The sequence below is a fragment of the Dunckerocampus dactyliophorus genome, chromosome 15, assembly GCF_027744805.1.
Source record: "Dunckerocampus dactyliophorus isolate RoL2022-P2 chromosome 15, RoL_Ddac_1.1, whole genome shotgun sequence".
Lineage (NCBI taxonomy): Eukaryota > Metazoa > Chordata > Actinopteri > Syngnathiformes > Syngnathidae > Dunckerocampus > Dunckerocampus dactyliophorus.
In genome coordinates this window covers 14,520,086-14,545,978 of record NC_072833.1, presented here as the reverse complement: position 1 = coordinate 14,545,978, position 25,893 = coordinate 14,520,086, and the positions used below count along the sequence as shown (strand labels likewise).

Below are 25,893 nucleotides of genomic sequence, written 5' to 3'. Positions count from 1 at the left end.
TTCCTTCGGGCGTGGTGGAGGCGGAGCAACGGAATGTCTGAATGTTACAATTTCCTCATAATAACTCAACCGAATGGCATGGGAAAGCTGAGAGAAGCTGCCAAAGATTGAGACGTAACAATTGCAAGAAGAGTGGAGGGTTTAGACCACATGTGTCAAACTCGTGCAATGGAGGGCAGAGACATGGCAGGATTTTTCTCCAACCAGTTTCTCCAGCAGGTGATTTAATTGATGAGCTCCTTCCCTCAAACTGAAGGAGGTGGTGATCATTAAAATCACCTGCTTTTGTGACCAGCTGGAAAGAAAACCTGCAGTGTCTCGGCCCTCCATGGCACGAGTTTGACACCCCTGGTTTAGACTGTGAGTGTCTCTCAGCATTGCCAACAATGAGCTGCTGGAAGAAGAAGAAGAACTGGATGAGGAGATAGCACTAATGAGCAGTCGTCTCCATGTTTCCATGGAGATGTTTCTCTTGCTCTGTCAGCTGTCTGATGTAAGACTATGACAACAGCCTTTTTTCGTTCTTCCTGAAGGCTTGGCAGCGAGCCCTGGAGGATTCTGTCCCCCCCACATGAGGTGTCAAATCAGCATTTTGACTTTGCTCAAGAAGTCACTCAAATAAACACATAAAGTATGTTTCTGGAGAAAAAAAGCAAGCTAGTGTGTCCTCTTCTTGCATTCAAGCATTCTACAATTGTTCATTTTAAATGACTCAACTGTTAGATAGCGCTAAGCTGACAAGATGGATTAATATTCAACACCATTTGAATATTTTAAGATGCCAAGAAGGTGCCAAGTAAATAATACTGTATGAGCACACTTCCAGAAGACACAGTGTTTGTTAAGTGGGTTGGACGCTGGAGCAAAAGGTTTTTTTACTCCAGCCAACACACAACTACAACCATTAGGGGTGGGAGGATGCACCCAGATATCGACAGTGTCAATTCCTAGTGTAGTATAGGTATTGGATTGAAACTAGCTCAATTTCTCTTCTGGTTTTATGCTTAACATAAAAAATGTGCACCCAAATTTTGCCCTGGTTTGCGTACATTTTGTGGTTAGCGTACAATATGGCACACGTCTTGTTGTGTCATTAATACTCTGTGTGAGTCCAACTGTGTTCTTAATGTATTTTTATCACAAAATATTCTTGTTAGAAGCCTATTAGCTTGCTAAACAACAACTGAAGGTCAGCTCCGTTGCCTGTCTATGATGTCATCACCTCTTGACTCGGTAGTTCTTTGCTAACTAACACAGTTATGTCACAGGTCTCAAAAATGTGAACACAAAACATGTTTTTATAGTTTTATATGGTTTAACATGCATAAATCAATTCTAAATGCGTATAAATGACGAAAGAAAGGGATAAACCAACATTTAAGTTTACTTTTACCGTCATCGAAGATGTGATTGACATGACAGTGACATGCAGTGAGATCAACACAGACACCACGTTCGTGTTTTGTCAGAAGTTATTTCTTTCTTCAAATTTATGAAATGCCGGCACTTGCAACTTTTTTTGGTTCGGTTTTGGGTTATTTTGCAGCCGTGATCAAAAGAAGCGGTGAGAAACACTATTGAACTGAACACAAAGGTGGTGTCCGTGTCGATCCCGCTGCCACTTCACTCTCTTTGTCAGCAAGCACGTCTTCAACTCAGGTAAACATAATCTTAAATGTTCCTTTATCTTTTTCATTTATCATTCATATGCATTTTTAGAATTGTTTCTGCACGTAAAACTATCATTGTAAAACTATAAAAACGTGTTTTGTGTTGACATTTTTGGCTTTCTGGAATGGATTGTGAATGGTAGTTATATTATTTTTGATGGGAAACATTTATTCAGTTAGAGTCCATCCTGGAACGGATTAAAACACGCAAACCAAGGTTCCGCTGTACTGCATTGTTGAATTTTGTTGATACAAATTATTTTTTTGTTTGCCTAAAATCTTTATTCTGTCTTTTATTTTGATTTTAATCATGATCAACAAATTAAAAGTAAAATGATCTTGAAACATTTCAAATAAACAGCAATGGTATCAGTATCTGTATCGGCAACACTAGCCTTGAACAGATACTTTGTATCGGATTGATCAAAGCCAATAGTAGTTTTTGCTTTTGTTATTTTGTACTATTGGCAGTATTGATTTTGTGGAAACAACTGTATGCAATACAAAGAATGAGGCAATAATTTTTTATATAAACATGATCAGCAAACTACTTTTGGTCCCGGCTGGGGGCGGAGTTACTGGGCATACCTGATGCTGATTGCTTCCAGCCTTTTTATGCCAAATGCTTGCAACACGTCTCCTTCATTGCACATGTGCAGTAATTCCCTGCTCCCTTGTTAAACTTTGATATTCACCTTTATGGACACTAGTTTGTGCTTGCTACTTTGGAGATGCGTCCAGTAGTTTCCAAACCTTAGTCTGAGCCTTGTGTGTGTGTGTGAATTAAACGCCCTGTATAGCTCCTTCATGGCGGTAATAAAATCAGACATTCAAGTGTGAGGAGAAGCACAGGAAGAGGGATGCAATCAACAGTGGCAACATGAGCAGGTGAGGGATGCTGGGGGGGTCAAGGGTGAGGAAGCTGTGTAACAGCCAGCAGAGAAAAATGAGGAAGGAGCGGAGAGAGGCTATGAGGAAGATCAAACGCTTTAAATTTGACTCCAAATGTTTACCCAAAACCAAAAACCTCAGCTTCTTCCTTTTCCTCCATTTGTTATCCTCTCTTTCACATCAGTCCTTCCCCCTGAAAGGCTCTGTTGCCATGGAGGCAGAGGTGAGGTGGAGGCAATGCTCAACAACCTTGTGATTGTGTGTGCCAGCATCCCATAATGCACACACACACACACACACAGACACACACGAGTGCTTTCTGCACAGGGAAATCAGACAGGCTCTTAGCGTCTGTCTTGTTTGCAGCCTTTGAGTGGCCTTCATGCTGTTGCCATGGCAACTCATATGATTTTGGACGCAACGTCTTGGCTTGTGGCTGGATTGTTTGACAGGATGCAATTTCTTCAGACAGGGGTATCCAAACTTTTTCCACTGAGGTCCACATACTGAAAAATCAAAGCCTGTGGGATATTTTATATATAGATTTTTTTTAATTTTGTGAAAAGGCTAAAAAGGTTCTGTTCTGATTTAGATGTTTATTTCTACACTCTTCTGCAGGACAATAAAAAAACAAACCACACTTTGGAGACCCCTGCCTTAGGAGATATCGCTTTTCATCAGAGATACAATGACTATCACATAACAAAATAGCATAATGTCCTTCCATTGCCAAGTAATACTTATTTGTTTTCCAAAAGCTTCTTTACTGGCTCTCATTAAGCAGTACCAGACTCATTCCCGCATCTGGCTAATCCATTTCTCTGTGCTCTCATGCGGCTGACAAATAACAGGCTGCCATTAAAGCCAGTTAATTAGCCCATTGTGGCCTGCTCAACAGTGCTGAGATGGATGGTGAGCGTCGCTGTGAAAAACGACGGTCAGGGATGCCTATAGCAGGTAGGTGTGGGGGTAACTTTGTTGAAATTGTCTGCCATTTCCATGATGACTCATCCCCTCCGTGCAGGGGCTGGAGAACTTTGTGCAGACAGATAGGATAAATGGTTTGGCGTTGGGCCTGGCTGACAGATTAAATATGGCTCGAAACGACAAGGCAAAAATGGGGGTGAGTCAGAGCAGCTTTGAGAATAATGGAAGACGTCACTTATTCAACATATTCATGCCCCTTTAATGACCTTACATGAAGGGCTGTGCATTGTGGGTCAAGTGCATACAAAGTCGGTGCACTGGAAACAATGTTCCGTCCTCACAGAGGCTTTTAGTCAATATTAAATTCAAACGGGCTGACTTCACCCCGGAGCCACTCAGCCGTTACATCATCAGTCTCAGAGAGCATGGGATGACATCATCCCCGAAGGGGTCCGTTATTTATTATTCATCTTTCTTTGGTTTGCCTCCATGAGCTGTGATGCTTTACTTCAGTATGTTTTTGTTTCAAAATAAATTGTAAGAACATGATGAGTAACACACTCACACAACTTGTTCTCTTCTCTATTTAATTTGAGGGTACCTACATTTACATTTCTTTGTGCTCACAGTAGAGGGGACACAACACAGACAGTAAACATTGCAATGCGCGCACACACACACACGCGCGCTTACCTTTGCAGTCTCAATTTCGGCGCATCAAAAACAAAAACACATGGTCTGCTGCAGTCCTCACTCAAACCACCTAATTTAGGCTTTATACTTAACAATATACTGTAAGAATACCAATTATAATTACAAAACATGTTCAAGTCCACCCAGAAGAGTAAAAAAAAGATAACAAATCAAATCTCTATATTTGTTCATTCTTGTAAAACAAATGGAAATAATGCACATTTTTTTTACAGCTTTTGATAAGGAGGAAGAAATGAAGAGACGTCTAAGCACACGGTTACCATGACAACCTGCCGTGTGTGATGTTGTGATGTCACAAGGTGATCTTGGGTGACAGTCTTTGGGCTCCTTTAACTCTATGGGGTCCTGATAGCCACGTCCCCCCCATTCTCTACACCTATAACTTCAAAGATGAGTGATTGATTGATTGATGACATCACTTTAGTCCCCTCCCCCTACCCTCATTGCCCTCACTTCCAATGGGTACAGGATAAGCAGGACGCTAAATCCTCCCCACGTTCATTCAGTCGCACTATTGGTTGCACCAGACGAGACAGCCAGCGTGTTAATCCTCAGACATAGCGTGCCACTTGGCGATCTGGCGGCGTGGGTGCTCACAGATCTCCCGCCAGTGCTCGCCAGCAGTGCCCACCGCCGACGTGCCCATCACCAGGCGCCCGAGGACCCGCTTTGGGCAGCGGGAGTTGCCTGCATCGGAGTCCATCAGCAGCAGCTCCACACTGTTGTCTCTCAGGCCCTCATCAGAGGGCAGGTCAAAGGTGAAGAGCTCGTTGAAGACGGGGTTGGGGGCGCACTTCTTCACGAGGGTCTTCTTCTTGCACACCCGCTTCTTCCCGTGGTACAGGTTCACTTTCACATACGGATCTATGACGAAAGGCGTAGGACAAGAACAAGGTCAGGAAAGCAATAAAATGGCGTTTGTCCTACAGCGCTTGCAGAGAGTCAAACGATTCTTTAAGAGGATCAATACGGCAATCAATAAGACAAAAATGCATGTCCCTAATGAAATGTGTGTGTCACTAAAGTGCTTTCGACCACACCCTGATCTGATTACAGCGCTGCACTGCTGGTGTTACCATGGCGACCCAGCATCCCCTCTCACTGTTTGGAGCTTTTTCATTCAAGGCTACAAAGTCATAGCTAGTGCACCTGTGGGTCCGTTGTTGTCAGTCTTGGGCAGGTGACGGGCCTTGAGGACGACCACGGTCAGAGTGTTGGTGGTGGACTGGTAACACAAGGAGAGCAGCAGCTCGCCTCGGCCGGAGGACTTCTGTGTGGACACCAAGATAAGACTCAGAGGAGAAGAGCTATCCACCGAGACACACTTCCAAGCTCTCCCTGGAGTATTGGATCATATCAGGCTTTAAACATAATACAGCTCGGCTGTCCAACACGGCTTCTCTTCTCCAGTTACACTGATATTACACTGATCATCTAACGATGCATGTACCACTGCATGCATTGTCATTCAGCATGTCGCCTGCCACATATGAAGTTCTCCAGAACAAATGATCCGTTTGTGGTTGGAGAAGCATCATACTGGAACTAAACCATACTGACCAGTTGGGATCTCACAAGACGATACACAATATTGGGTCTACGAGAACGAGACGAGATGAGATTTTAACATTACTTAAAAAAAAGATTACAATGAAAAAACATTAAAAAATACTAAATATGACAATACATTGCAATCTACTAATTTAATTTCTACTACGTTACACTCTTCTGCACTCTGTGTGTATGCTAGAGGCCCCGCCTCCACCCACCGGGACAAAGAGACTGTGTGACCGGCAAAAGGGCTCGCTCAGTTCATGCCATTGTTCTTTGGAACAAATGCGCCAAGGTGCTGAAACCAATGCACAGAGTGAACTCTCTTCCTGCCTGTTTGGAAACGAGGAAAAAACAGACACGCATGCACATGGCAATATATTGAGGCCGGAAAAATGATCATGTTCATTTTTTATTTATTTATTATCGTCCCAGGCTTAGTATGCACGAGAGATCTTGTCACGTTTTAATCTTGTGAGATCTTATGACACCCCTATTGACCAGCATACCACCTTTCAATGGAGGTAGCACTCCATCTATTCCATACACGGTTGGGATTGCTATGCTATTCCCTTACACCAGGGTTCCTCAATTACATTTGTTCGAGGGCCAGAATTATTCTCTGTAGACGTATTTGTTTAAATGTGAGCCGTCTTCTTCTACTGCTGCTTCATTGTGATGTGTACGCCAATCTCTTGGCCCCTGCAGAGCAGAGGAAGTACTGCACCAACGAGCACCTCTAGTTAAACTGAATGGTTTACATTATCTGGTTGATGTTTGGAGAGCCAAATGAAATGCTTTGGCGGGTCAGCTGTGGCTTCTGCGTTCTGGTGGAAGAGCGTTTACGTATTTGTTCTGTCTGTCACTATATGTCGCTGGAATAAATAGATGAACAAAGGTACATTATTTGTACAAAATAAATTGTAATTTTGGGACCCATTAACTGAAATCGGATCATTTCCATTCTAAAGCGCCCAGCACAGTGGTTGGGAATCACTGCTTTAGCGACAGCAGGAATTCATGTATGTATCATGGGATATACTCAACTGAGCAGGTGACAATACTATAATACTTGTACTGTACTTATATTACCGTCGATGCAGGGGAGGGAATTTTTTTGTACATTAAAGATAGTAATCCAATGTAGGTATCTGATACCTGATAGATATCTGAACAAAACATCCACATATTAACTGTGTGTATAATATCTACTAATGCAGTATATCTGAGAATACTATAAGAAGAAAGTATAAGAATTCATTTCTTTGGTTTTTTTGAGCCAGAGTACATGCAATAATTCTCACCTTGATATTCCTTTTGATGATCTCCCGGCTCATCAGCACGCGGCCTTCAGATAGGTCGATTCCCGATAGCGGCACCAGTGTCTCGCCGATGATCTCGTCCCTGGAGAACCTGTCAAAGCTGAGCACCATGAACTGGAGGGCCAGCTCCGACACCCTGGCCAGTGGGATCCCGTAGAAGCTGAAGGTCTCGTCAAACATCGGGTCCAAAGTCTTCCTCAGGACTCTGGTCTTCACCCGGTGCTTCTTCTCTGGCAGAAGCGTCAGCTTGATATAGGGGTCAGAGGTCAGCGACTGCTCATCAGTCGGACTCAGGCCATGGGCTTCCTGGATTAAAAATTGATCAGTCAAACATTTGTTTTTGAGAAAAAGTTGAAAAATGCACCTGTAGATACCTTAATGTGGACAATGAAGGCCTTCTTCTCTGGTTGGTACTCCAAAGCAAAGTGGAGTGTCCCGAGCCTCCCCTCTCTCTCTTCCACTTGGGGTTTATCCACAGCAGGAGTGGGTGCCTGGCTGGAGAGGGTGCTGGACGGCGAGGGGGGGTCCCGGCAGTCAGTCACACCACACTGGGTGAAACCGGCGTGTGGCGAAGACAGCTCCAGGTCGGGGGAGCTGCGCACCTTGTGGTGGTGGAAGGGTTTGGTAGTGAAGTTGCCATTCAGGTCCCGCTTCTCCAGGTCTAGATGCAGGGCCACCCTGGATCCGCCTGGGCTCAGCTTGGGGCTGGGCGGCATATTCCCATTCACGTCCGTTTTACTGGCTTCATTGCCTGGCACGGTGGTAGGGTCGGCAAAATTCTTCTTGCCGCTGAGGCTCTCTGGGTAGATGTCAACCCCTTTGAGCATGTGCACAAACTTGTACGGGGGCGTCTTTTGGCTTTTGGTGTTTTTGCGCTGGCAGCAGATCCACGCAAAGGCCGACACGGTGAAGACGAGGCCGAAGACGCTCACCACGGCAACACCAGCTGGGACCGCCACTGCAGAGCAGCACAGAGGAGGAGAAATAAATGCAATGAAAAATGGAGTCTTGGACATAAAAGGAACAAACATAAAACCATAAAACCATTCCATACAAAGCAGTAAAAATAACAGTTACAGGAAAACGAAATAAAACAGACACAATAATGCAGTTTCAGTTGCACAGTTACGATGTTCCTGCATTGGAGCAGGGGCTAGCGCAGTGCACTTTTTCCAGTGAAGGCCTGGCTTGGTTCTCGGTTTTGGTTTACTTACATGAATATTTATATTTTTGTTCAAATATACAGTATATATTTACGTCCATCCATTCATTTTCTATGCCGTTTATCCTCATTAGGGTCGGGGGGGGGGGGGGGGGGGGTATGCTGGAGCCTATCCCAGCTGAGAGGCGGGGTACACCCTGGACTGGTCGCCAACCAATGGCAGGGCACATATAGACAAACAGTCATTCACACTCACATTCATACCTATGGACAATTTAGAGTCGCCAATTAACCTAACATGCATGTTTTTGGAATGTGGGAGGAAACCGGAATACGCACGCATGGGGAGAACATGCAAACTCCACACAGAGATTCACCTATGTCTTCCTGATCTCCAAACTGCGTGGCCAACCTGCTAACCACTCGGACACCGTGCGGCCTACATATTTATACAGTATATCCTGTACAAACTCAGGGAATGAAGTCTTTGGACACAGGAGGGCTTTGTTGACTAAAATGAGAGTAGTTTCTCCTTTTGTCGAAGTTTCTGCTTTCGTTATGCTCAAACAATTGTGTGCAATAAAAGGGAATACTTGTATTATTTTGTTGATATTCATTGCTACATTGTCTTATATTGTGGTATTAAATGTGCTTTCAGCATTATAAACCCACCCTCTTTCTGCTCTACCACCGCAAGCCACCCCACGCGCAGCGCACACACACACACACACACACACATGCAACAATTATGTTTGTTGTCAGCTAATTATAGTGATTTGGCAAAGTTTAGCTACTTACGTTAGCTATCATTGAATGTATAGCCTAACACAACCACACATTGACTCAAAATTTTCGGCCGCTTCTCTCAGACTGCTTTTGCATATGTGCACTCACTACAGCGGTGAGCGAAGGCCAATCAATTCATTTGGGCCAAACGACAATTTTTTCCTAAGTTTAACTTCGAATTGTGACATTTATTTGTTCAGTCTGTTCTTTTAAAACACTATTGGGTCTTCTTATATTGTTTGGTTTTAAAACGTGTAATTTGGAGCTGAAGAGGTAGTTTTAGGTATTGTTAAATTGTTCAGAAATAAGTATGTAATAACTCAAATGTGTAATAGGATTTTTTTTTTTTTTTGCCAGGAAAGATTCTATGATCTTGAAAAATGTTAGTATCTTTATCGACAATGCTGTCCCTGTATTCACATGGTATGAGATCAATACCATCATTTGTAGTATCGCCCTACTCTCCTGTGTGCAACCCTTGTCTCATTTTGCTTCAGACTAAATCCAAAAAGACAATCCTGTGGTGCTTGTTCAGTTTAATTACAGTTCATCGTAGCAATACAGAAAAAAACTTGCCATGACAGGAGCTGTTGTTTTTGGACAGATCTTCAGAATTTTTCCACATGATCACAAAAGAGCAAACAGCATCTTATGCAACACCCAAATGGGATTTATGCTGTTTTTAGTGTTCAAGATGAGCCACTGAGGGGGCGTCTTTTGATGTATGACATCATTATCCCAACCAGATCAAATGTTCATTCTTTTCCATGACACCTCACTCCGATTATTGATGATGGACCGGAATGCTGCAGCTTTTTTGTCCAAGTGTGACTCAACGGTTTAATCGCCATGCAGGCCTAATGGCTCCATTGCAATGAGAGGTACGTGGGCCATCTCCTGCTTTTCATGAGATGCTCTACATTCAAAAAGAGCCAGATGAGGAGGGAACGAAAGAGCGGGCCGTCGACTTCCTTTTTGAAAGCCTGTCTCACATTTCTCGATTGACTGGTCTTAATATGCGTTGATTAGCTGCCCCGCCCTCATGTGTATAGCTTAGTCTGCTCTTACCGTATACAACAACATCAATCCACTAAACCGACGCCACAAAGAAGTGTTTAACACGACAAGCAGGCATGTACAGAACACAACGTTTATATTGTTTTGGTGGGTGACAACAGACAGATGGATGCAGCCGTGGGAGGGCTAGGCTGAGGGGACTGACAAGTCAAATCCAAGATAAAATCATAGAAATACTACAATAAAGATGTTTTTGTCGGTAGTTACAGTATATAGGTTTTGTGAAAAACGTACAGCGCACATGACTCAAACACAGCAGTAATTTTGAAGTACAAAAGGAAAGGAGTTACATCAGCGTTGCTCGATGAATTCATGATAGTTCTGGATAGCAAAAGATTCCAGGGTTTCGACTCACCGGGCTGGGTTCCATCCTCCAGCATCATTGGAGCCATGGATGCTGTCCGAGGTTCTGATGGTTCTGAGGTAACGGACGTGTTCAGCGCTTTGATTTCACTAAAATGATGGACAGGGAAGAGGAGGATGGGTGCTGGAAGTGGCCAGGACCAGGATAGAGATAGAGAAGGTTGTTTGCTCCTTTTCCGCGGCTGCTTTTCCTCTGTGTGTAAGAGCGCTTGTCCGTGCGTGTGTGTGCGTGTGTGTGCGTGTGTATTTGGTCAGGGGCGGCGACACCCCACTCTGCCTCCTCCTCATCCTCACCCTCCCTCAATGCGCTGAGCTCATCCGTGTGCTGACGCAGTGGTGACGTCAGAGCTGCCAAGCATCCATCTTCACGCTGATGGAGCAATATATTTTTGGGACTGTATTTTTGTGCACGTGTGATAAAATTCCTCCTGGCAACCATGGCAACATTTGATGTAGTTTTAAGACGCTATAGAATAGATGCTTGAGACAGAGCAGGACTGTGCAATGCATCTGGACAAGCTGTACACTGTCTAAAATAATGCTATGCTGACACCTGGTGTTCAAAAAGTAGAATGCAGTCTTTTGTTTTTAAAATGAATGGGAAAAAACGACCCGCGCCCCTCCTGAGGATTAAGCGGCATAGAAAACAATGAATGAATGGAAGATGAAAAAAGGTCTCTTAACTTTCAATGGTGCAAAAATAATTTTAATATTTCTGGAATTAAAATAATGATATAAATAATGTTGATTCTGTATTAGAAAAATCGGCTTGTAGAAAAATAATATCTCCCTTTTCAAGTTTTACCAGAGAAATAAATAAATGAACAATATTGAAGAATATTAGTTATTTAGTAAGGATAAGTGAGAACACCACTATCTGTATCTGTATCTGTTCACTTATTGTGAGGTTCAAACTCCTGTGGCACTTGTAATTAAAACACAGCAATATTACAGAAGAGACAAGAAAACAAGCATATCTTTTTACTCGCGAGGAGAACGGAGGAACGTACCAGAGTTACATTCCCACACCGCTGTGAATACGCTCTCCGAACTCTCTCTTTTTATTTGGGCATTCCCTATCTACAAGGTTGTGCAACTCTCAAGGATAGGGTGAGCAAGCAGTTGCACAAACTGTACTTGTCTTGTCTATGTGTGTGTTTCTGTGTGTCCATCACAGCCTTGAAGGACATCGGTTGATATGCAACTGCAGCCTTGGAGTCAACAGACACAATGGCGCCATAAGTCGCCACTTTCTCTGTTGCTGGGTCACAGCTGTATTCCTAAAACAGACAATTCTAAAGGGCAAACACACTTTAACACTACTACGACATATATGAGTGATAATTATATGGCTGGTTAATTTATATCCAGTTCCAACGCTCATCTAAAAGTGGGCGGGGCATAAACCGAACGTGGGCGTAGTTTAACCAGAAATGGGTGGGGTTTAAATCGGTGCATTATTTCAAAGGGATAGTTTGATTTTTTGACATGAAGTTGTATGACATTCCCATCAGCATTGTAGTCCATCAACAGCGACTCACTCCCCACATAGTCGTCCAATTCTGGCCGAACGTAGTTCCAGGTAGTTGCTGGGGTTTCACAAGTAAGGAGCTTCTCAAAACAATATGCATTCAAAATACATTTGCATCATAAAAACACCTACCGTACTTGAAAAAATCAGACCTCACAGATCGTTCTGCGTTATATTGTCTCCCGTCGTATCCCTGCGCACTGTTGCCTCTTCATTCTTGTGTATGTGACGAAGACGTTGACATGGATTGATCAGAAGTTGCTGTATTGTTTATTATTCAGCTATATGTGTACTGTGTATGTGTATAAGTGATCTGTAAGACTTTATTCTTTAATAATTCTTTAATGATCTGTGTGAAGTTGGTGATTCATGCAAACATCCACTGATGGCAAACAGGGAAATAATCAGTCAGCCTTGTTCACTGTAGTTTTCTCAAAAGCACCGCATTCAGTACTACAAGCAAAGTTTTTCAACTGACTTGATATCACCAGGCATATTAGAAGCAAGCAGACAAAAAAAAACACCGGCAGATATCAAAGTGAAACTTTCACGTCATAGAAAGACTTAAGACTTTACATCCAAAGGCTCCGCACATCAAACTGTATGCTTGCACAAATGACTTAAAAGCAAATCAATATTTATTAATAAAGTAATACTTACGCTTCTCCCGCTTTGCGCCGTAATGTTGACATTTTTAAGGGGTGGACGGAAGTGCGCAAAGAATTTTGGGATATGACGGGGCACGAAGGATGGTTTCAATGCAGACTTCTTTTCGATGGAGAAGGAGAACACATTTGTCGGCCGCATTTGGAGGAAGAATGTGCCTCAACTCGACAGGACAACACCTAAGACAGGCTCATCAGGAATAGATAATGAGACCTTGTTTGGACATGTAGACTGACTCTGATAAACCAGCCCCGGTGCCCCGGGGGCAAGCGTGTGGAGGCTGGATGTCCCTGATCTTGTCTGGCGGGCTGCTTTCTGGGTGGTGTGGTGGGTGGAGGTTGGGCGGTGCCTTGGTCAAGCGGTGGACGGCCATCCCAGGGTTGGCACAGGCCTCTTGCCTCTTGGGTGGTGTGCGGGGTACCTGCTGTCACTGGGTGGGTCTCCCAGGGCTTCCCCACCCCGGGAAGCCACTGGCAGTGAAAATGACTCCAGTGGGGGTCAGACGGATGCATGCACAGAGTGTTTGACCCTTCGTTATTTATTTTTGTTGCACGTTAGTTGTGGTCGTCACTGTTGACGAAAACAACACGTGTGCTTACAGCAACTGTGTTTCGGCTTTGTTCGTCTTGCTTTCTGTGTCACTGATATGTTAAGGGACTGTTGTTGCACACCTACCATACTTAGCCTGTTTCTTTGAGGTAGAAAAAGTCGCAAATTATTTTATGTTTATTTGTCGTGATCGCCATTAGCTCTGCTCTTAAAAAAAGTTTATTAGTTGTTTATGGACAAAACCTAAAGAATCATATTTGACTATGAAAATCCTTAGTCGAAAACAGCCCTAATAGACTGAATGAACAGCGCCCCTGCTGGTTGAAGCCAAGTACTATACTGCATTTTAGCTTAACTGCAGTTAAGCATCAATGAATGGATGAGCAGTAACCCTTCAAGTGTAAGGGGTTCGTCGTGGGTTTGCTCCCGTATGGAAGAGGAGCAAAATCAAACAACAACCCGTCCTCGTTACTTTTATGTTATTGTTTTGTCTTGTTTTTTTCTATATATCATATATTTCCAAACCTGAAGAAAAGTTTAATGTAAGAAAGGCAGCGTGCAAACATGCAACTTTAGCCATCCAGCATGCAATATAATCAAATTTTTTTCACTATTATAAACATTCTTTATTTTTCAGTTCGGTCACAAAAACCTGAATCAAACATATTCAGGAATTATCTATAAAAGTATGAACCAAATTATGATTATTAAGTCTTCTTGGAGGTGCTGTGCTCCATGTTGAACATCCACCAGAATTAGCAAGTGGCCCAAAAGAGGGCTCCTCCTCTACAGTGTGTCGTTGAGTAAAGTGTGAGGTGTTTCATAGCCAAACAGCTTATAGTCCCTCTCATAGAGCTTGTAGAGCCTCCTTCTGTCCTCCAGTGGCACTGCTTTAAACCAGTCTGACACTGACGAAGGGTTCGTCATGTTTTGGTAAGCCGGAGGAAATTTGATGCGTTCCTCCAGGTTCAAGGCTGTTAGCAGCTGCAATGCATCCTCCGCAAGCGTCTCCTGATGCCCGATAAAGTCATACCTGAGTAAAACAAACCGGGTTTTAGACTGGGTTTGTTTTTCAGCGCTGGAGAAGATGGAGATGATGGAGAAGATACAGCTTACTCGATGAAGCAGGGTTGACACTGGTGGTGAAACTGCTTCCAGTGGGGTTCAAACGGATGCGTGTTTGTCATCGGGTCCAGCAGGTACTGGACAAAGCTATAGAAGGAGGGGCGGATGCCTAACGCAAACGCCTCTGTCACTTTCAGTGGGGGGTCTGGCTGGTTTCCGTAGCGCCGCAGAAAGACTCGGCCATAAACTTCATAATAGTACTGATTGATCTTCAAGAACTTCTCCCGGAAGGCAGAGATGAGGCGCACAAAGGGTTCACGGACAAACATGAATTTGGTGTAGTGCTTCAACTTGGCCTACAAGCAAGATAAGATATTTGCTTCATCATGGCAGCATGATTGTTTACTTGTTTTATGCATCTGACCACATTTCCTTGTTGTTTTTTATATGACGGGAGGATCGCTTTCTCAATGTTCTGAACTCTTGTTTGAATGGCAGTGTTGTTCCACAGCAGAAGTCATGATGTTCTTGAGACTATGATTTCGAGTAGATACTGAATCAACAGCTCCCCTGCTGGTTGAAGCCAAATACTGCACTACATTTTAGCTTAATTGCAGTTCTTAAGCATCAATGAATGGATGAACAATAACCCTTCCTAGGTGGGAACAGTAAGGAAGGGTTATAGTCAACTGTAAACTATAAAACTACTGTAAATGCTCACCTCCCTCTCAACTTTTGGGAAGCTGGCAAGACTGGTCAGACCTTTTGGATTGTGGGCCACTTCGGGAGGTATGCCCTGGGGGTCAGGGTAAGGTTCACCGTGTTTCAGTACTTGCATGAACCTCTTCCAATTACCGCACGCCACCTGGAGAAAGGAACAAGATAAACTGCATCATAATTATAGCACGAACACGATGATCCCATTTAACAGATCAGGTTTTTCCACTCTGAACAAATCTTCACACCGCCTATTTGACAGAACACTTTGTTGCTCATGTTAGTGTGTTGTTTGTGTGGCCCCTACCTTTGGTATAAAGCAGTAAATGATGCCATGTTCGTCATCCACAAGGAGGTTATATAACACTTCATTGATACGTTTATCCTTCTCTTTGGAAAAGGCTTCCTTTTCTTCTTTGCACATGTCTCTCAGAATCGTCTTCCTCAGGTCCTGCTCCTGGACCATCCTCCTCGCTTGGAACCACAAATGGTACACACACAAGATCAAAGATTGCCATGTTCAGGGATCATCCCAAAGCAAGTACAGTACTGCTATGTCAATATAGATTTCGCGGGGAGTACTAGTAATTGCTGGATTTCAACCACGTGACCTAGAGGGAGTGTGTGTCACTTCCGGTGAGCAGACCGGGGGGCAAGCATAAGATATGGCCACATACAGTATAAACTCGGTATGTTTCTGCAATAGTTTGGAGATTAAAGCGAATAATGGTGCATGACATTGAAATTGTTTGCTCCAGTTGTCTGACAAGCGTGTACACGGTGTGATGCATGAAGACATGAAATAGTTGAAAACAAGACCATCAAACAGCAGTGAAAGCTTATCTTCAGCATCATAATGAAAATAATGCTTCCACCATGTCTATTTGCATTCTTACATCAAACCAGTCTGCATGAACACATTGTTATATGTATTCTTCATCGTTTCGCTGCATGCGAGCTCCATAGTCAACTTTCAGCTGGAGTTTACGCACTATTTCCAAGTTTGTTGCAGAAACGGTTTTTTTTCTACTTTATTTTTTAACAACTTTTTGAATAATCATACAGAATTTACAGAGGCAGACAGTCATAACTATAAAATGTACAATATCCCAGGCACAGTTCACATAGATACATGATATCTGATGAGCAAGGGGGTGGGGGGGCCATCAAATGGGTCACAATGACCATTTTCCCTATGAGTCTTGGTTTTTGAGTCCATAGTAGTCCGTTCAGTACCCATGGAATATGCACGTGCCTGCATGCATACTGTACATTTTTCTCTTAGGAGGCAATTCTTTCTGTATTTCACATTTGGAGTGCCAATAATTGTTTTAACTTTGATTTTAATATAAATTGTGCTTGTTGTTGCTCACTGGAAACTATAGCGCGTCCATACTCGGCCCCACCCGCCAAGAGCGACAGGGTTAGCAAACGACGAAAAAGGTGGCCTCTCTGCATTTTTTCGTTGTTTCCTGAACTTTTTTCCCGTGGTGATGGACTACCTAAGTAATAGCGTTTTCCGAAATACATATTTGAATGATTTACACATGCAAGAACAGTGCATGTATGCCGTATTTTTGCTCTAATTTGACATGACTTCTAGTCAAAAATACGCTTGTTTGCTCCCCATCTCTTAGAGGTGGGGCTGCTAACGACTGGATGTGATGTTATGTGAAACCCAGCAATAGAAAGGAAAAGTCAAGTTGACCTCGCTCTTCACCCTCAAGCAGGAGTCATTAAGACAGAAATATCAAACATTTATACCTGTTGGCATGTCCCAATAGTAATTGAGGGCCATCACACTGAATGCCACTAAAGCAAGAAGCATCCAGATATGTCTGCAAGATACCATTGTTGCTGGCCTTGGCCTTGGTTGTGTCACCCTGCCAGGGAAGAAGAATGAGCAAAACCTAGTACTATTTTATTTTAGTCTAGTACTTTTAATGTAAGAGTCGCAGAACTCACCTCGCAGCGTTGCCACCTGCCAGCGCGTCTGTAACGTTGTGATATTATCTCCAGTCAACGACTCGCCTATATACAGAAGTATGGAGGAAACTATTAAAAGGTGTGGTGACTATTGACTCAGAGGCACGGTTTAGTCCGCCTTTCTGTGAGATTGTCAAGGGATGACCACCCAGAGATGGTCAAGTACGAGATAATAATACAAAAAAAATAATACTAAAAAACCCCTAAGATTTATTATGTGGAATAGGTGAAATATGGATTTTCATTTTGCATTACATGTGCAAGAGTTGGGCTTTTTGACCGCAATTAGTGCACAGCAGAAGAACAGGTTTGGCTCATTCAACCTCTCCCAGTTGAGTGTAACATACAGTACTTCCAATTACCAATCATTAAGCAAAGCAGTTTCATAAGTCACAAGCTTTTATTTTAGTTTCATCAAATTGGAAAATGTGCCTTAAGTGGATTGTCTCTCCATATATTGCCATGTGAATGTGTGTTTTCTCCTCGTCTCTCGCCTCCAAACAGGCAGGAAGACGGTTCACTCTGCATTGGTTCAGCGCCTAGGCGCTTTATAGATCGGCGTTCAATATAGTGTAATTTCAGCACCGGTTTTTAAGCCGCACCCACTAAATTTAAAGAAAAACGATTCGTATATATATAGGCTGCACCAATAAGATGCAGGTGCTCATGTTGTAACACAAAAAGGTGTTGCACAAAGATTTTTTAAAAACTTTTTATTAAATAAATGCTCTTTTCCCCAAACAGCGCCGAACAATGTGTGTAATAAGGCTAAACAGTAGCCTACCAGAAAAGCAATTCATCGCGGCCCTCCGAAAGTCATCCACTTCAACTGTTGGAACAGCCAGCCCCACAATTCCCTCAAATGAACACATTTCTTTCACTTTCACAGATTCGCCTTTCCAAGTGTTTTTAAGTGCAATTTGCAATATTTTTTTTAACAGCATATGAACATGCATTGAGTTCTGCGTCCTTGTAGTGTATTTGAAGGGTCTATTGGTGCTGTTGCATGCATGCTATTCTATTTACTACTGTTGCCAGTAGAGGGTGTTGTATACTCATGTTGAAGACGTGTGCAGCTCCACCTAAGTCTGTTTACGTGCTTGCACGAGCAATTAACAACCCACAGCAGACAATTGAAGCCAAATATAGGGCCACAACAGTCCTTATTGGCTAAGGGAGAACCCTCCATTGTGTTCTGCGTCCTCATTGGCTGCAGACTATTGTCATTCAATCTCCTTCGTGCTAGCAAACTGCAGGGGCTGCTTGCTAACCGCCAATAAACAAAAGAAGAAGAAAATAAACCAACTAAATTAATTTTAAATTAATCTGTTCAAGGAGTAGGACGAGGACGAGGAGGGCAGGAGCAATGATTTAATAAGGATACAAAAATGCTACAGCCGAAGGCGCCAAGACAAAGCATGGTCAGAGGAGTGAATATGGTGAGTCACTTATTGTGTCCAATCTAGTAGATTGATCATTAAAGTTCAAATGAAATTTGAGTGTTTAAAATGTGAGAAATGTGAGTTATTGCCTGTCTGAGAAATGTGTATAAAGTGTATTGTGAGGGGTTTTACAGCCTTAAAACATATATAATTGTAAACAAACAAAAAAGGTGGCTTCTTCGGAGATTTCACTTATTTCTGGCTATTTTTGGGAACTTATCGCAGCGATAAACGAGGGAGCACTGTAACTAAATTATTGAGACTTTGTCTAAACCAGTCGTTCCCAAACTTTTACAGTCACGTACCCCTTCAGACATTTGTCTTGAAGCCATGTACCCCTTACTGTTGCACAGTTACAAAACATAAAGCATTTTTACATTTCATTAAATAGAAATATTAAACATGATTAATTGGTTAATTAATTTATATAAAGTAATTCTGGTTCAAACATGTGTATTGTGCATCGTCAAATTTTGTTAAAAATGTTTTACATGAGTACTGATAAATAGAATTTCTCTTGGAGATGAAGAAAGTAAGTATTCATCCTACATATCTTTTATTTCAGTCGGCTGTTGGGACCCTTTGAACGGGTTGAATTTGAGCTTCACTTTTGTCCCCTTGCAATTGCCATGATTTAAATCTGCATATTAATTTGATACCGAATTGAAAGGGAAAGTTGAACAAACGTGATAAAGCAGTATCCAACGCCATCCAAATGCCAATTCCACAACTGTACTGAGTGAAAGATGAAAAATTAAAGGAAATATTGCATTATTATGATGTCATTATTATTATATACTATCATAACATTAGATTATTTGGCCTCAGTGTTGACAATAATATCATTTAGCATCAATTTGTGGGAAAAACTGCACCTGCATTGTTTTGTGACTTAAACAGTTTGTTTGTCCAGCCATATATTAATTTATATACAGTAATATTTTTTTTTCATTGTATTTTTCTTAAAGGTAATGTCAAAATCTTGTCTCTTCTCGTTCTTGCGGACCCAATCTCGTGTATTGTCTCGTCTCATGAGGTGGGTGCCTCGTGACGCCTCTACATGCTTGTTGTAATTACAGATGACTAAAGTGGCATGTTTGCATGTTGCTTTTCTTACATTAACTTCTCTTCTGGTTTGGAAATGTTTTCTGATTTATTAGAAAAAAAAACAGACAATACAATAACACAAAGGGAAGAAGGGTGAGTGGATTTTTGTCCTCTTCCACTTGGGCGTCAAACTCGTCATCCTCAGCAGGCGGAGGAAGAACCCGGTACCGGCAGGTTTTGCTGGTCTCACACCAAAGAGCAAACCACTCAGTCCATCGCTCAGCAGTCCTTTGGTGCCTTTTGGGAGTGACAGAAGCATTGAATGTCAAACTTCTGTTTTTCAGTGCTCTTTGGAGAAAAGAGAGTGTAAGGAGGAGTTGGCCATTGCCTGTCCTTCCGTCATGCTCCAGCACATGAGGGTCATGCCCATGTCTGCATTAGCACGATTGTTGTGACGTACAGTGTATCTCCCCGCTTTTCTCTGGTGTCTTATTATTAGAGCTAACGTATGATTTTTCATTTTTATCTCTGGGGTCTCTCCATGACACCATCCAAAGGCAGTGACAACACTGTGGGCGCCCTTTCTGCTCCGAGTGGCTTCCATTGGGACGAAGATGCTGACATCAAATGGAGCTTTCTTCACATGGAGCGAGGGGTGCTGAAGATTTAAACATGGGAAAGCTGGCAAGCTCTTCCTCTAATCCTGCTATCCCATCCCCCAGGTCCTCGTCCATTTGAGCATCCCTCTCTCCTCCCTCCCTTCTCGCAGTCCGTCCGTCTAGAACGTCTACTGATAAAATATTGTAATTGGTATATGAGGTGTTTCCGCTCCCGTTTATGGCTTTGTTGCATGTCGGTGTGCCGCTAATATTGTTTCCATGGTGACTGCCATTGCCCGTGGTTGTAGACGCTATCCCGTTACGTTTTTCAGTCAGCCGGAATCCCTCATGGAGCAGGCTAGTACTGCATGGCGACTGTGGTGTGGCAGAAGAGCCAAGCATGTCCCGCCCCTTCCCCGGAGGGAGGTGGTCGCATGTGCTACTCGAGTGGCGACGTTTTGCAAAGTGGAAGAGCAGCACCCCAAATACCAAACCCCCGAAAAAGAAGAGGATGTAGAAGGCAACCACGTGGCGTGTGCATCCCCCTATGGCTCCTGCAGTGCTTGGGTCCTCTAACGTCAACTGATAGGCTGCTCTACGGCAGGGGGCGGGGTCATGGATTTGTCCTTCCTATATTGGGTAAAACATATTGATGAGGCCAAATTGTGAATGGAGGAGCTTTTATTAAATGTGTCTTCTCTGTACCTGACATGTGCAAACATAACTTCCCAGACCGTCCTTGGTGACAGTCACCTCTAGGTCTGGGTAACGCTGCTTGGTGAGACTGTGGGGGGGGTACTCCCAGCTACATGGCCTGGGGGACAACTGGGCGCACGGCAACAGGAGATGCAGACCCAGGGAAACGCGTAGTTCCTTGATGACTGGGGAACAACGTCCTAGGCAACAGAAAGAGAAGGGGAGCAGGGTAAGTCTTCCTAGATCACATGGGAAAATATATACAGTATGTAATATACACTCCTGATCAAAATCTTATGACCAGTTGAAAAATTGCTAGAATTTGCATTTTGCATATTTGGATCTTAATGAGGTTTTAAGTAGAGCTACAATATGCAAAAGCAAGAAGGGTGAGTGAGACAAAAAACACTTTGAAAAAGTAATTTATTGAAAACAACAATTAAACTGAAATAGGCTGTTTATCAGCTGATCCAAAGTTTAAGACCCTGGCTCAAAAAAATAACAAAAAACTCTCCAAACCAGAACCAAAAATGTTCTCAGTAGGACTCAGTAATGAGTAGCTCCACCGTTCTTGTTAATCACTTCAAAGATTGGTTTAGGCATGCTTGATGCGAGTGTTTCCAGGAGGCTCGTGGGAACATTACTACAAGAGGTGAAGATGGCTTCATGAAGAGCATCAACTGTCTGGAACTGATGGCCATTTTTAAAAAAACTTCCCTTTCCATTCATCCCCAAATGTTCTCTATGGGATTTAAATGAGGGGAACATGCAGGACGGTCCAAAAGAGTGATGTTATTCTCCCTGAAGAAGTCCTTGGTCAAGCGAGCATTGTGAACTGCAGCGTTGTCCTGTTGAAAAACCCAGCTGTTACCACACAGATGAGGGCCCTCATGAGGGATGCCCGCTGTGAATGAAAAAGCACCCCAGATCATGATGGACCCCCTCTACTGTGCCGGGTAGAAAACATCTCCGGTGGGATCTCCTTGTCATGCCAGTAACGTAGGAAGCCATCTGGACTGTCAAGGTTACATTTTTTGTAATAAAACTTTCTTCCACCTTTCAATGTCCCGTGTTTGATGCTCCCTGGCAAAGTCTAAACAGGCAGTTTTGTGGCATTGAAGGAGATGAAGTCTTTGAATTCCTTTTTGTTTTTTAAACCCTTTTCCCACAGATGCCGTCTGATGATTATTGCGCTGCAGTTGGCACCAGTAAGGGCCTTAATTTGGGTGGAAGACAGCCAATCAGATCCTCCGGCTCAGCGCAGGTGTCATTTTTTTGGGTCTACCACTTCACTTTTTTGTTCCATAATGCTCAGGATCTTTCAAAAAACTTAGAATGACTGTCTTACTGCGCCCAACCTCAGCAGCAATGGCACGCTGTGAGAGGCCTTGCTTATGCAGCTCGACAATCATCAAAACCACCATCAAAAAGAAAAAGCTTCTTAGCTTTAGCCATCAGGAGGGCATGACGTTGTGAATGCCTGACAGAAAATAAAAAATTTTCAGCAGATTTTGGCTTTTATAGCCTGTGGTCTTAAACTTTTGATCAGCTGATTAACAGCCTATATCAGTTGAATTGTTGTTTTCAATAAATGACTTTCTCAAAGTGCTTTTTGTCTCACTCCCCCTTCTTGGTTTTGCATACTGTAGCTATTGTAGCATATTGTGCAAAATGCAAATTCTAGAAATTTCTCAACGAGATTTAAGATTTTGATCAGGAGTGTACAGTTCCACGGCTTGGTTTGTCTGAGATTGACGATAAAGAAAGCTACTTTGTGAAATACGCCTTTACGTCTTTTTGAACCCACTCATATACAAAATGCCACAGAATGGAATTTGGACTACCTCAAGTTCTCAAGTGTTGGACAGGTGTGATACTACAGTGTGCACACCTGATGGTGCTCACAGAGGTCCAAGGAATGCTCAGTTCATTTGTGTCTATGTTCAGACAATTTTAAAATGTCATGTGATGTCAAGTTTCATTTCCTGTTTACTTTCGCAGCGGGTGCCCTTCTTTTCGTCCTGCATCAAATCGAAGGAACAAATGTGGGAAAAGAAAAACGTACAGTGTCACTTGGACACTGTGAACAGCCAGTGGCAACACAATGTTTTGGCTTGATGAAAAATATACCGAAAAATATAACGAAGTCGACGAGGTGCCTGTTTACAAGGCATTAGCTGAGAGCTGCGCCTTTGCCGACGTTACTTGGGAAACCCCCCTTTTTGAAGGAGTTGAGAATGAAATGGTGGCCACCACATCCAAAAGTCATTTTTTTTACAAATTTAACACTAGCTTTTTTAAAAACGAACAACGTAGAACATAATTACAAACAATATAGAAAATATTTATGCAAATTTGAAAAATCATGTCAGTGACCCTTTAAGATTCATGGGAAACTAAGATGTGTGGCCCTACCTGTTTGGCTCAATTAACCAGCCACCTGTTTGACTCAATTAACCAATTATGAGGAGTGTTCCAAGACTTCTGCCCTCGTACATTCCTGTACACAATAATGGGGTGTGTCCCAAGACTTTCACCCACATATATTCCGATACACTCACCCTCCTGGGCATCACATCTCCTCAAGGCGTCTTCTATGAAATCGCCACTACCAGGCCTGAGCGCACACACACACACACACACACACACACACACACACACACACACACACACTGTAGTTGATATTTAAATTTACGAGGCAGCCGAACATTGATGTCAGTACTTACGGCACCATCGAGGACATGCAGGTTCCCTTGCTTGGGTCCCATTCACAGCCCAGTTCTCGGACTCTGGCACACAATTTGCAGCTAAAATAGACTGTGCACTCTTCAGATTGTATGCGAGCAAGAGACCGGGGGCTGCCCACCAGAGCCCAACCCTAACAAACACAGTAGACCACTCAGCTGTACAGAATAGCTCGACATGCAACGTAAGAAAATCCATGGTACTTACTTGGTGCAGGAAAATATTGTTGACAGGCTCTGTTGCGTCAAATAAAGGAATTTCCCGCAGTAAGGTGGCATTCTCGCCCATTACTGCCACCTGGTGGAGCTCACCATAGTCTGCAAAGATGGCAAACAAATCAACAACACATCAAACGCTTCTAGTGTTTAGCATGTTGGCCAACACAGTCACAGTCTGGAGATCGGGAAGACCTGGGTTCGATTCTCCCTTGGGCATTTCTGTGTGGAGTTGCATGTTCTCCCACATTCCAAAAACATGTTAGGTTAATTGGCGACTCTAAATTGTCCATAGGTATGAATGTGAGTGTGAATGGTTGTTTGTCTATATGTGCCCTGCGATTGGCTGGCGACCAGTCCAGGGTGTACCCCGCCTGTCGCCCGAAGTCAGCTTGGATAGGCTCCAGCATACCCCCGCTAACCTAAAGAGGAGAAGTGGTATAACAAATGGATGGATGGATGTATCTGTGTGTAACATTTGTATTATTTTATGCAGTAAATCTTTTAGTACGCATCACTGAGTGTTTAGCATTTGGCTTCAGCGTCAGGAGATCGATGGTTGGAATCTCTGGGCATGTCTGTGTGGAGTTTGCATGATCTCCCTGTGAGTGCGTGGGTTTTCTCCAGGTTCTTCCTCTCACATTCCAAAACATGCATGTTAGACTATTTGGAGACTCTAAATTGTCCATAGGCGTGAATGTGAGTGTGAATGGTTGTTTGTCTATATGTGTCCTGTGACTGGCTGGCAATCAGTCCAGGGTGTAGCTACTCTCTTCTCTTGAGGAGAGGGATAGGCTCCAGCTCACCAATGACTCGAATGAGGACAGGTGTTAAAATGGATGAACGCAATAAATCTTTTACCTGTTCCAAGGTGCATAATTGCTCCTCTTTGGCCCTCGCTGTGGCCCATGAGTGTGACAGCCAGTTTGGTGTACTTGACTCCCTTCCTGACCAGCAGGGGCGCCGCGTTGACACTTTGCTGCATGAGGGGGTGATTCCTCACATATGCCAACAGGTTGTCTGGGATTTTCAGGGATGAGTCAAAGCCCTCGGCCTTAAGAGCGCTGTTCAGGCACTGTTCAGGAAAGAGAAGCTGGTGAGACATTGAAACAGACACCATGCCTTTTCAAACAAACATTGCACGTGTATTGTTTCAGTACCTGGCCAGGCCTCGGCGAGCCCACAGGTGTGGGTGTGTCTGTTTTGTCAATGCGCTTTTTAAATGGCCCGTTCATTACTCTGATGATGTCGGCCACACTGAAAACACACACTGCTGACTGCTCAGGCTCCCTACGACACAGGTAAGAAGAAAGAATTTAATCGATAGCCCCTATTCCACCGCAGGAATTTTAATCTGATTTAATCTGATTTTTAATTTTGAATCGAAACGTGTGCGTTTGGACCATGAGAACTGGGGTCGAACTGAAGTTCCTGGCCATTTTGGAGGAACCAAATTAGGCCCACCTTCAAATGTAATGTTTTTAAAGTTTCTGAAGCCTTTATGCAGGTTTTACAGTGCTGAACAGTGAACATATCTGATTGGGTGGCTACTTTGAAGTGTGCAAATGCAAAACACAATGGGCCACAGGAACTTTTAGTTACTGGAACTATAGTTACCAGGAATTAAATGTTCCTGGACATTTGATGGAAAAGGGGAGGATGATGCTTATCCTAGCTGGAGCAGAAGGCGGGTTTGTTCATCTTACCACTGTGTGGTGAAAAGGCCATAAAAGTGTGTGCTGCCGGCTTCTTGGGCCGAGTGTCGCACGGTGAAAACGTCCTGCAGGATGTCGTAGCGTTGATGTCTGAGTTTGTCCTCGCACACCAGCTCTGCTTTGAGGAAGGTGGTCCAGTGTTGCTGCAGCGTCCTCAGCCCTCCCACGTCAGACTGAAAGAAGTAAAAAAGCTAATCCAGAAATGTCTTCAAATCAGTGAGTAATCCATCACACGTTGGCTCCTCACCCTGCACACCCGTGCCACTCTGGGCACTCTCACTTTGGAATAGAATGTGTACTCCATGGCTGCCTCATTGAAGAAGAAGTAGATCCTGTCGTCCTCTCCCGTCACGTTGTTGTCGGCCGACAGCTCCACAACAGCTGAGCTCACGAAATCGGGTTCTATGCGCCAAGACCACACTAGACTTGCATTAGTACAATAATTTATGCAAGCACG

General features: G+C 43.4%; 3 protein-coding genes across 4 annotated transcripts in view; all 3 read right to left on the bottom strand.

Moving 5' to 3' along the window:
* Positions 1-3,808: 3,808 nt before the first annotated feature.
* On the bottom strand, positions 3,809-10,729 carry syt4 (synaptotagmin IV). Its single transcript, XM_054752569.1, has 5 exons — positions 10,456-10,729; positions 7,450-8,033; positions 7,058-7,381; positions 5,352-5,472; positions 3,809-5,066 (listed from the first exon to the last, which is right to left on the bottom strand). The coding sequence occupies exons 1-5, from the start codon at positions 10,490-10,492 to the stop codon at positions 4,747-4,749; spliced, it is 1,386 nt and encodes a 461-aa protein (XP_054608544.1). The 5' UTR covers positions 10,493-10,729; the 3' UTR covers positions 3,809-4,746.
* Positions 10,730-13,930: 3,201 nt separating this feature from the next.
* LOC129168085 (carbohydrate sulfotransferase 12-like) lies at positions 13,931-15,876 on the bottom strand. The gene is made up of 4 exons (XM_054752949.1): positions 15,299-15,876; positions 14,996-15,139; positions 14,326-14,630; positions 13,931-14,242 (listed from the first exon to the last, which is right to left on the bottom strand). Exons 1-4 carry the CDS (start codon positions 15,455-15,457, stop codon positions 13,996-13,998), a joined length of 855 nt encoding a protein of 284 aa, XP_054608924.1. The 5' UTR covers positions 15,458-15,876; the 3' UTR covers positions 13,931-13,995.
* A 1,187-nt stretch (positions 15,877-17,063) lies between these two features.
* The window catches only part of sema4f (sema domain, immunoglobulin domain (Ig), transmembrane domain (TM) and short cytoplasmic domain, (semaphorin) 4F), a 38,759-nt gene continuing 29,929 nt past the window's right edge, over positions 17,064-25,893 (bottom strand). The window contains exons 7-15 of one of the 2 annotated variants that reach the window (XM_054800793.1): positions 25,684-25,838; positions 25,428-25,609; positions 24,882-25,011; positions 24,583-24,796; positions 23,714-23,823; positions 23,488-23,639; positions 23,323-23,378; positions 20,771-20,961; positions 17,064-20,695 (exon numbers count right to left, since the gene is read on the bottom strand). In XM_054800793.1, the coding sequence (XP_054656768.1) occupies positions 20,090-20,695; positions 20,771-20,961; positions 23,323-23,378; positions 23,488-23,639; positions 23,714-23,823; positions 24,583-24,796; positions 24,882-25,011; positions 25,428-25,609; positions 25,684-25,838 (1,796 nt within the window). In that variant the 3' untranslated portion in view covers positions 17,064-20,089. The remainder of the gene's footprint in view (positions 20,696-20,770; positions 20,962-23,322; positions 23,379-23,487; positions 23,640-23,713; positions 23,824-24,582; positions 24,797-24,881; positions 25,012-25,427; positions 25,610-25,683; positions 25,839-25,893) is intronic. The other variant, XR_008573859.1, reaches the window with a different exon arrangement.

Coding starts and splice junctions, on each gene's coding strand:
- syt4 (XM_054752569.1), bottom strand. CDS start 10,492: ATGGCTCCAATGATGCTGGAGGATGGAACCCAGCCCG. Junction 8,034..10,455: donor GGAGGATGGAACCCAGCCCG/GTGAGTCGAAAC, acceptor GCTGCTCTGCAG/TGGCGGTCCCAGCTGGTGTT. Junction 5,067..5,351: donor TGACAACAACGGACCCACAG/GTGCACTAGCTA, acceptor CTTTCGTCATAG/ATCCGTATGTGAAAGTGAAC.
- LOC129168085 (XM_054752949.1), bottom strand. CDS start 15,457: ATGGTCCAGGAGCAGGACCTGAGGAAGACGATTCTGAGAGACATGTGC. Junction 15,140..15,298: donor TTTACTGCTTTATACCAAAG/GTAGGGGCCACA, acceptor TCCTTTCTCCAG/GTGGCGTGCGGTAATTGGAA. Junction 14,243..14,325: donor TGTCAACCCTGCTTCATCGA/GTAAGCTGTATC, acceptor TGTTTTACTCAG/GTATGACTTTATCGGGCATC.